The sequence below is a fragment of the Emys orbicularis genome, chromosome 5 (assembly GCF_028017835.1).
Source record: "Emys orbicularis isolate rEmyOrb1 chromosome 5, rEmyOrb1.hap1, whole genome shotgun sequence".
NCBI lineage: Eukaryota > Metazoa > Chordata > Testudines > Emydidae > Emys > Emys orbicularis.
In genome coordinates this window covers 102,006,882-102,018,194 of record NC_088687.1, presented here as the reverse complement: position 1 = coordinate 102,018,194, position 11,313 = coordinate 102,006,882, and the positions used below count along the sequence as shown (strand labels likewise).

The following is an 11,313-nucleotide window of genomic DNA, read 5'->3' as shown; positions in this document are numbered from 1 at the left end:
TCACAAAATACACTTTTAAGAATGGACTGCGTGCACCCCCACAGCTATTGAACAGCACAATTTTATACATTAAAATGCATGTTTTATAGCAGCTTTCATACAAAAAGGACTTGAAAATGCTTTACAGAGTTAAGTAATATAGTTCTGGTTCAAAGTTTAAAAAATGACTGTAGAAAAGAAAAATTCAGTTTTCACATGAGATTAGAATATGGATGGCATGTAGGACGGATACTAGAAACATTGTTCCAGGTGGTAAGGGTTACAGTGAGGCCGCTCTTCTTGTACTTGCATTGGTGAGATAATGGGAGGGACCTAGCGGAAGCCAATGCTAAACAAGCAAACAGAATTTCAGTAACTCAGCCAAAGGCTATGGGCCTACTACAGGAGTGTGTGGGTGAGGTTTTGTGGCTGGCAATGTGCAAGAGGTCAAACTAGATGATCATGATGGTCCATCTGGCCTTAGAGTCTAGTAGTCTATAATGTGAAGAAAAGAAAAAGGCTGGGACAAGGCTATATAGGGTTTTAAATCTGCAAGATTTCTTTATATGAAGCAATCAGTATTCATTACATGGACTATATGTCCTCTCCTTGATCTCTGCCTGCGTCTCTCATTGACATCAATGGGAGTTCCTCCAAGATCAAGGGCTATAACTAGCCTTCACAAATGAACCCTGATGATTTCTATAGATGAAACACTGCAAATTTACAACACAGACTTCTGTAGTCTTCTATGTCATTATTAGCATGCTGTGTATCTGCAATTGGATGGCAAGGAAGGCTATCTATTTCAGTGCCTTTGTGGCATTTAAGAGTTCATGGGACTTGAAATTACTTTGATTAGCTAATATAAATATACTAATTTCTTTGCTTTTTTTAAACAGAAATAAAAATGTCTGACACAAGTGATGCAATATCCGCTGAAGGAAAACCTGAAGTAATGGCAATGCTTAGCAGTGATGTGTTGGCTAATGATGCAGCAGAACACAGTGAAACAGCTGGGATCTTGCATGGGTCTTTCCAAGATGAACAGAGCCAAGTTTCTCATAATACTAGTAATGGACAAGAAGGGGACATGGTTATCAGTGAAAATCCTTTGACTGCAGAAGTAATTGCAAATCAGCCTTCCAGTGGAGAGGTGACTGAAAACATACCTACTGACTGCAGTGAGTCTGTGAGCCTTGATCCTGAACCTGGATCAGAAGTGACACCGAATGAACAAAGCAGTCCAGTAAGTAATCTTGCCTCTTTCTTCCAAAACATCTTTCCTTGATGGTAATTAGCTTTCTGTACGACAGAATCATGAGCATGTTTCCCCACTTTGTGCGAAGGACAGGATGCTGTAAAAATAATATATTCATTGCACTAGCATCTTGCTATGAAATAATCGTGGGCAATTTTTTACAAAAACCTAGGAAATCATACAAAAAAATCTGTGTTAAAATAATACTGTTTAGGTTGCAGTGAAGCACTCCAAAGTTAGGAAAAGTCCGATTTGCCCATGTAACATTAATTTGACCCGCTTGTGCGTATGCACTATGATAGTCTTTAATTTCCCCCACACCCCGGTTCATTCAGTGCACAGGAGGGATCAAAAAGTGGGCATAATTGGGTCACATATGCAGTTATAAATTGGTGCTTCCTTATTTCTGAGTTCTTGACTTTGCATCCTATACAATGTCCTAGGAATGTGTTTGTTTGTTTTCAAATTTACATTGCGATAGCACCTGGAGGCCTTAATCAGATTTGGGCCACATTATAGAATTGTACAAACATATAATAATGACAGTCCCTTCCCCAAAGAGATGGCAGTCTAAGGCCAGTCTAACCCTATGCAGCAAAGCATTTAGGTATGTGCTTAATCCCATTGAGTTCAGTGAGACTTAAGCACATTTTAAAAGCTTTGCTGAATAGGGCCCTTTAAAGATGAGACACAACAGATGGACAAACACGAGCTCAAAAGCAAGAGGATGTTTTCCTAAACTAGCTGTATTTGCTATTCTTAGCTAATTGGTAGTCATAGCCACAATTCACCATCTGTTTAACCATTATCAGATGGCATTTCTATTGTATGTTCCATAGAGCTCATTTACAAAATCTTGAAATGTTTCAGTTATTATTACTATTGATTTATTTATATTATTATTACCCACTACTTTGAAAATTCTAGTTAATTAGCCATAATAAAACAGTGAGACATCTGAAATTAAAGTATCCCTGGCTGTTGAGGGTTCTTTTCTACTTCAGCTGAGTGCACAGAACTGCTTACTTTAGTAGCAATATTGCTATTCCTTGTGGATATAATGTTTGCTACACCTGTAAAAGCAAAAGTTGTTTACTTTATTTTTTCATGTCAGCAGAATAGAATCCATGTCCAATCAGGACACACTCTGCAGCTTCTTCATGTTATATTGCAAACTAAAAGGATGTCTGATCAATTACAAACAAGGAATTGTAGGCCAAGGACTGGAGGAAAGAGATTATTTACTCTGCCCCTTTGAAAATGGGTGAAGAGGTTCAAGTACATAAGACATGTACCTTTTCTAATGAATCTGTTTTCCTGGCCAACTAAATAATGCAAAATAATGCAACACTGCAACATCACCATTGCATATAAGCCAATATCTTCTCTTGGGTTTATCTTTCCACAGATTCCCTGATGGCATTAGTGTTGAATCACAAACGTAATTATATTATATTTTCTGCCTGCTGTCATCATTTATTACATGCTGGATTCTGTTTTCTAGTGTTGGTTGTTTTTCCTCCTGTCTTTGGGTAACATTCATTTCTGACAGTGGACTTAATATTTTCTTCTGTAGGATTTGGACTCCTCTCCTAAAGGAAGTGGATGGGGAGCTTGGGGATCGTGGGGCAAATCTCTGCTGTCAACAGCCTCTGCCACAGTTGGTAAGTGTTCGACCATTGAAGGTTGTGGCATCACTGGAAAGTACTTTTAAATCAGAGTTTTAATGCAGGTTGGCATGGTTAAGTGCTCTTAAAGGCAACAATTAATGTCAAAGTGGTTGCTTACACTTGTAAGATTTATAAGCAAGCTTATCCTGATTTGAATGACAAAATTACTGGGCTATCATGACCTTTGTAATGTGGAAGAAAGATGGATTTTCTTCTTGTAAATCATTTTGGCTTTCACGGAAAGTCCAAGGTCCAATAAACTATCCATTCGGTTTCAGAGAGCATAAGTAGATCCTGAATCTTTTTTTTTAATTGTAAGCCTCTTTTAACTTCTAATATCTCTTCTAACTTCAAATCCAACCTAAATTACTAGTGACCAAAATATGTTACATTATCAATTTCTTATGTGACATGAGTTTGTGGTTTCAGGTAGCCATATTACAAAGACCCCAGTCTAATTTTCATCCTTACTGGAAGTCTTAAAAGAGAGGCTAAGAACTGAGTGGTTTGAAGACTGAATTAACCTTCCCACTCTTCGGGTACATCTACACTACCCGCCGGATCGGTGGGTAGCGATCGATCTATCAGGGATCGATTTATCGCGTGTAGTGTAGACGCGATAAATCGATCCCCGATTGCTCTCCCGTCGACTGCTGAACTCCAGCTCGGCGAGAGGCAGAAGCAAAGTCAACGGGGGAGCAGCGGCCGTCAATCCCGCGCCGCGAGGACGCGAAGTAAGTGATTCTAAGTCGATCTAAGATACGTCGACTTCAGCTACGCTATTCTCGTAGCTGAAGTTGCGTATCTTAGATCGACCCTCCCCCCTCCCCGCAGTGTAGAGCAGGCCTTCAAGATGGTATCAGGGTTGAGGCAAATTGAGAGGACAGTGTTGGAGAAGCTTTCACTGCTGTTGCCCATTCATATTCTTCATTCTCTTTGGGCTGTCTGGCCGGCATCTTTCACAAACAGTGAAGGGTTAAAAAGTCACCTTTTACCCATGCTGACCATAGAGTCATAGTTGAGAAATCACAGTATTTTCATTTGATTATATTCACACAAATCACCATTTAAATCCTGGATTTTTGGGAGTGGGCTCTACTAACACCCAAATGTACTATCATTCCTTGAATTAATGTAGGTTTGATAAAGTGAATGAAATATAAGCTATGTAAAGTAATAGGCATTAAACATTGAGAATTTTCTATGTAATAGCAAGCTCATGGCACGAGCAGGGACTTTGTGTATGTTATGATTATTTAGATTATAACTAATAGGCATTTCAAGGAATTTAAGAAATGCATGCAGTGAGTTTAGTCATGTTAGATTAAAACAAAAATGTATATGCTTTGAACAGAAAGGAAACACAGTATTCCCATGTTTATACTTTATATACAGTACATATAATAGCATTGCTGTTACAAATAACACGTGCAAAGTCTTTCATATAAGTACTGCTGACCTATGACTGTAATCCCCTAATAGGTAGTTTCTTGCATGGGGAAACAAATATGTACTAATCAACTCTTCAATCTAACAGAGAAAGGTATAAAATGATCCCACTGCTGGAAGTTGCAGCTAGACAAATTCAGACAGGAAATAAGGTATACATTTTTGACAGTGAGAGTAATGAAGCATTGGAACAATTTTTCAAGCGTCATGGTACTCCATCACTGACTATTTTTAAATAAAGATTGGATGTTTTTTTAAAGGATCTGCTCTAGGAATTACTTTGGGGGAAGTTCTATGGCCTGTGTTAAACAGGAGGTCAGACTAGATGTTCACAATGATCCCTTCTGTTTTGGAATCTATGAATTTCTTAATATAACTAAGGAATATCCAGGAGACCTGTGGGTACTGAAATACAAAACATTCTTCCAAGCAAGTGAGATGTGTCATGCAATAGTCTTCTTATTTCAGTTACCCAACTTGCTTACTATTATTATATCTGTATTTTCACAGTGCTCAGAAAGTTTCTGTATTTGATGATATAATGGCTAGCATGCATCTGTATCCTGTCTTTTTACTAAATGAAATACAGTAATTCCTCACTTAACATCTTCCTGGTTAACGTGTTTTCGCTATTCAGTTGCTGACCTATTAGAGAACATAAAGTCCTGCAATGTTCCCTTATAACGTTGTTTGGCTCCCCCCGCTTCGCCCACACAGTGCTCCTGCCCAGGAGCGGGGATGGGGCGCGGGGGCTTGTCCTGCTCCGCCTGTCTGGCATTCTAGCTGGGGAGCAGGCAAGCCCCCACGCCTCCACACTGCTCCCCAGCAAAAGCCCTGGGCGGGCAGAACAGGACAAGCCCCTGCCCGCTCCCCGGCAGTAGCCCCGGGTGGGCGGAACGGGGCAAGCCCCTGCGCCTCGACCCTGGTCCCCGGCAGGAGCCCTAGGCGGGCAGAATGGAGCAAGCCCCTGCATCCCTACCCCACTCCCCGGCAGGAGCCCCAGGCAGGTGGAATGGGGCAAGCCCCACGCCCTGACCCTGCTCCCCAGCTGGAATGCCCGGCGAGCGGAGCAGGGCAAGCCCCCGCGCCCCGACCCCGCTACGCCCCTGCCTCAACCAAGCTTCACAATCATCATTGGTGAGAACAGTGTTAAATTGTTTGTTTAAAATTATTTAAAACTTATACTGTTTAGGTATATAATATCTTTTGTCTGGCAGAAAAAATTTCCCTGGAACTTAACCCCCCCCTATTTATATTAATTCTTATGGGAAAATTGGATTAGCTTAAAATCATTTAGCTTAAAGTTGCATTTTTCAAGAACATAACTAGCATGTTAAGTGAGGAGTTACTGTATTTACTCCACTATGTGATCAAGTTATTGTCTAATGGTTCTCCTACACTGGATATAAATCTTATCACTACTGCAACTCAGTTCATCTCCCTTGTGGGTATGCATTATGATACCATCTTTAATTACAAGATCACATACTATTTTTTCCACAGGATCCCTGCCTCTTTCAGTGCACAGGATGGACCTACTCTAGGGATGAATCAGGGTTGTTAGTGAAGGAGGCTATTGTCTGTAGGATTCCTGCTTCATTTGTTTCTGAAGTTGAATGTGTGTAGTGAATGAGGCAGGGGATTGCAAGAAGAGAAAGAATAGTCTCATGCTTAAGGCAGTTGAATGCTGCCCTGGAGAATCGGATTCTAATCCTGCCTCTGCCCCAGTTCCTGTGTAATGTTAAACCAAACAATTCACAGGTGATCACTAATTGTATTTCCTAATTTTCTGGGTGCTTGACTTGAGACCCTGGGGTCTGATTTGCAGAAGTGCTGAGCACTCACCACTGCAGCTGAAGAATTGGGAACTGTGCTTTGAATATATAAAGTGGAATACAGTGCTCTGTATTCTGAAAAAATCAAGTGTTGGGCATCTCAGATTGGATACCCAAAACTAGTAGATATTTTTGACTTTAATCTCTCTGTGCCACAGTTCCCCATCTATAAAGTGGGGATAATACCATGCCCTAACCTTACAGGGTGTTGTGAAAATAAATTAATTAATAATATTAATAAAGTACTCAGATACTATAGTGAAGAGAACTACAGAAAAACCCATTAGGAAATTAATAAATATGTCTTTAGATCAAGGTATGAATAGTGTACAGTAAGTAAGACATGGGGCCACACTTTGAAGAATGAGGAGAAAACAAAATATTGGATAACTGATCATTAAAGAGAGCACCATCCATCCCACGCACTGAATGAGGCAGGGATCCTGTGGAAAAAATAGCATGTAATGAAGACAGTATCATAATCCAGTTTCCTAGGGTGCTGAAATAAGGCTACACAGGCAACCTGTATTCTGGTATTTCCTAATGTAAGTGTGCTTGTCTTTGCAACTTTAATAATGTTCTTGTAACATAGGATTTTGTGTGTGTGTGTGTGTGATAAATATATCTAATTAGAAATGTCTCCCTCTTTGTATATGAAAGGCAACTGGGACTTGATGACTTCTAGCCTTTCTGATGTTCTTGTTATGTACTGCTGTCTCTGAATTGTATGCTGAAATTATCTAAGTAGGGCCAAATCCAATCCTTAGTTATATATTGGAAATAACTAAGGTTGCAGGCATGTAACTGAGAGCAGCATTTAACTTGCAAAACAGAATGCTGTCCTCAGTTGCACATGCACATTTCTCATTAAGGTAATTAAGAGAGACACCTTTATCTGATGGTAAAATGTACTAAAAAAGAGACATGATGTATGGTATGAAGAGACATTAAAAAGAATGGCATTGTTTAGAGAGAAGATGAGTATGAGGGATGTGGTAGAAGTATATAAAATAATTAATGGTATAGAAAATATCATACCATTAGATGATTAGATTAGGGGGTAAGTCTATATGTCCCTTGCACTCCCTTCTAACCCTATGATTTTATACTTACCCTCATAGTTACCTTTTCTCGTAGTAGAAGAACAAGGGGACAGTCAATGAAATTGAAAGTAAGCGCATTTAAAACTAGTAAAAGGAAATACTTTTTTTAAACACATAATTGACCTGTCGAACTCCCTGCCACCAGATATAATTGGGGCCAAGAGCTTCCTATCCAAGGGTTTAGAAAAGGATTAGACATTTTTATGGATGAATACTCAAAGTTACCTAAATAAAATTGAAACCTTGTTATATGAGATATAAGCCCCCATGCTTCCAGGCGTAAGTCAGACTCTGCTTACTTGGGGTTAGGAAGAAATTCCCCCTACAAACAGGCTATTTCTTAATTATCCATTATAGGAATTTTTGCTCCCAACTCTAAAGTATTTATTGCTGTCCACTGTCAGAGACAGGATATTGGACTAGATGGACCACAGATCTGAGCAGTATTCTAATTCCTATATAGAGAGGAAATGGTGCAAAGCTTTTTATACTATCAGTGGGGAATCTTTGCAATGTATCTTCTTTTTATTGAATATTTATTATTCTCCTTAAAAATATTCTGAGTAGCTGAGTAATTCATCCCACATTTCCTCTTCCATCCGTTCCAATATAACAGAAAACAGACATCACATGATGCAATCCACTTGAATGTTGCTCATTCCCTTAATGTAGCAAGTGCTACAAACAGAGCCACTTTTCTCATACTAAAACTAGCAGCAACATCTTAGATTTGGACTTTGCTATTTCTTAGTAATCTCATTTCTGTAACAGACTTGCTTGTTCCCAGTCAAGCATGACAAATGTTTACTGTCCTTTGCTTTATTTGTTATAAATTGCTCTTTGTAAAAGTAGCTGAAATGGTTGCACAGTTGTGATTGACCAGTTAACATTTTAAGGGGCTAACAGCTCTTCTCAAGGATGACTGAAATGGATGTTCATCCCTGTCGGTTTCATTATCCTTCAAGCCCTGATTTAGCACTTCCAAACAGATTAGCATTTTTACAGTATGGCAGTAATTTGCTTAGTATTGTTGTTGGTTTCTAGCAGCAGTTTCTGTGTGGATTCAATCTTCTTTCTCTACTTAATTATTTCAACATATACAAACAATTGTTTTTTTTTAAGAAAATGTCTTTCATCTCCAAAGTAACCTTGACATTTATCTGGTCTTGTTGGGCTCCCCCTCTTCTCAGCATCCCCACTGGTATTGATGTCGGTGACACGGTGCTAAACAAAAAGCTTTCATAATGCCTTTTGATTGGTAACACTTACAGCCTGAACCATGGTCAGTATTTGACACTAGATGTCACACTAATTAAATGTTTGAGGCTATGGGAGAAAGAATGAAATAGGTTGCCATTTAATGAGGTAAGAAGATTTTTGTTTAAAAGCATGCTGGGTCTGAGTCTCTCCTTGCTGGCAACAGCATAAATCAAGAGTAGCTCTATTGAAGTCACTGAGAAGAGAATCAGTCCCACTATGGCGTGAACAGCATAACATTGCATGGTGTCACAAATATATCCATTTTCTTTGCCCTTTCCCCCTCCCTCTCTAAAACGGTCATGTTTTTAATGAATCAACAATAGTGCATCCAAATGTTTTATTGCTTATATTAGTGCATTACATAAGTTACATATTTGCTTCACTTATGATGTTGGACTGGCTTCATATCCTACCAAAGCCAATTCCCTAATTTGTGGCATATGTGCACAACACACTACATAAATTGTAAAAATCAGATGCCCATGTTTAAACTTGCACATCCATTAATATGCCATAATACAGTGAAAAAATATTTGGGTTTCTATTCTGCCACTGTTTAACTTGAATTATCAATTAATTGATATTAGAGAGCTGCATAATGTGTCTCTTTACACATACTCATATTCCGTATTCTGCTATCTTGATTATTTTGTGTATGTGTGTATTCCTCTTCCAGTTCTTAATCCTGCATAACAGTACACAAAATATCAACCACCATAAACCTTTTCTTTGTGCTGCCTGATGTCTTTCTGTCATTTGGTATGACAAAATGAAATGTAGCTTGCTGATATCACTGTATGCATGAGTGGTTCATAGGTATGTGTAGTAATCAGTGTTACATAGCGTAAATTTCATTATGTGTTGAACAGAAGTGGAAATGCCTGAAATTATGTGAAACTGAAACATTGAGATGCTGTGAAAAGCTGTTCCTTTCCCTAAATACATTATTCCCTTGTTGCAGAATAAGGAATAACATCCGCTGTGAAGGCTGGATGTTATGCTCATACCTTGTGTGGTCATAAAAAAGACAACTTAATCTCTTCAGAAAATATCTTTTTCATTACATAAATTAGAGCTGATTAGGCATGATGTGTTTAAGATTGAAATAACATGGATGTTAAAAACTGCTTTGGAAATAACACACAGATGATTTAGCTGCTGTAAAAATAACACATTTTTTACAGTTCTTACATTATAAGGACATTTAATAAAGTTCATGCTTCGCAACCTGGTAATCCTGAACAGATTTCAGGGGGTTGCAGCCATCTTCCCTTTCTTTGTGGCTACATGGAGCATGAAATATTTTTTCTCTTGTAACATGGAGTTGTGGTATAGAAAAGGTTGAGAATCACTGATACAGTTTACAGCCCTTCATGTCAATTAAGAACATAAGAACAGCCTTACTGAGTCAGACTAATGGTCCATCTAGCCCAATATCCTGTCTTCCGACAGTGTGGCCAATGCCAGGTGCTTCAGAGGGAATGAACAGAACAGGTAATCATCAAGTGATCCATCCCCTGTCACCCATTCCCAACTTCTGGCAAGCAGAGGCTAGGAACAGTGGCGTAGCCAGGTAGAGGGAAGAGGGGGAGCGATGAAGCTTCAGTGCCGCCGAAGACACCCGGAGCGAGTGAAGGGCCCGCCGCCGAGGTGCCGCCGAAGACCCGGAGCGCCGCCCCGTCAGTAAAAGCGCTGCAGCGGGTGGCACCTTTTTTTTTTTTTTTCCGCTCCCGGGTGAGTAAAATTAAAAAGGCGCCACTTGTGCTCGGTGAGGGAGCGGCCGCTCCACCGCTCCCCCCCCAGCTACGCTACTGGCTAGGGACACTTTAGAGCTTGGTTTTGCTAATAGCCACTGATGGACCTATCCTCCATGAACTTATCCAGTTCTTTTCTTAACCCTGTAATAGGCTTGGCTTTCACAACATCCTCTAGCAAAGAGTTCCACAGGCTGACTGTGCGTTGTGTGAAGAAATACTTCCTTTTGTTTGTTTTAAACCTGCTGCCTATTAATTTCATTTGGTGACCTGTTGTTCTTGTGTTATGAGAAGGAGGAAACAACACTCCCTTATTTACTTTCTTCACACCATTCATGATTTTATAGAGCTCTTTCATATCCCCTCTTAGTCTTCTCTTTTCTAAGCTGAAAAGTCCCAGTCTTATTAATCTCTCCTCATATGGAAGCTGTTCCAGACCTCAGTAATTTTTGTTGCCCTTTTCTTTACCTTTTCCAATTTCAGTGTGTCTTTTTTGAGATGGGATGACCAGATCTGCACACAGTATTCAAGATGTGGGCGTACCATAGAGGCAATATGATATTTTCTGTTTTATTATCTATCCCTTTCCTAATGATTCTCAGCATTCTGTTAGCTTTTTTTGACTGCCGCTGCACTTTGAGTGGGTGTTTTCAGAGAACTATCCACAATGACTCCAAGATCTCTTTCTTGAGTGGTAACAGCTAATTTAGACCCCATCATTTTACATGTATAGTTGGCATTATGTTTTCCAATGTGCATTACTTTGCATTTATCAACATTGAATTTCATCTGCCATTTTGTTGCTGTTTTATAAAAACATATACATATAAATATCTTTTGGAATAAGGACATACATGGGGCCTGAATCTGATCTCACTTCCTGTTTTAAATGGACTTACTCCTGATTTACATAATGGTGTAACTGTGATCAGAATTGAGCCCGGGAGTGTGTCCTTGAAGAGTTTTAAAAACACAGAGGGCAGTTTTGACCTGGACCATAAA

The 11,313-nt window shown here is 39.4% G+C and overlaps 1 protein-coding gene across 1 annotated transcript in view; it reads left to right on the top strand.

The window, feature by feature from the left end:
• Positions 1 to 889: 889 nt before the first annotated feature.
• The window catches only part of FAM114A1 (family with sequence similarity 114 member A1), a 45,661-nt gene continuing 35,237 nt past the window's right edge, over positions 890 to 11,313 (top strand). The window contains exons 1-2 of the mRNA XM_065405357.1: positions 890 to 1,228; positions 2,817 to 2,904. Of these exons, the coding sequence (XP_065261429.1) occupies positions 890 to 1,228; positions 2,817 to 2,904 (427 nt within the window). The remainder of the gene's footprint in view (positions 1,229 to 2,816; positions 2,905 to 11,313) is intronic.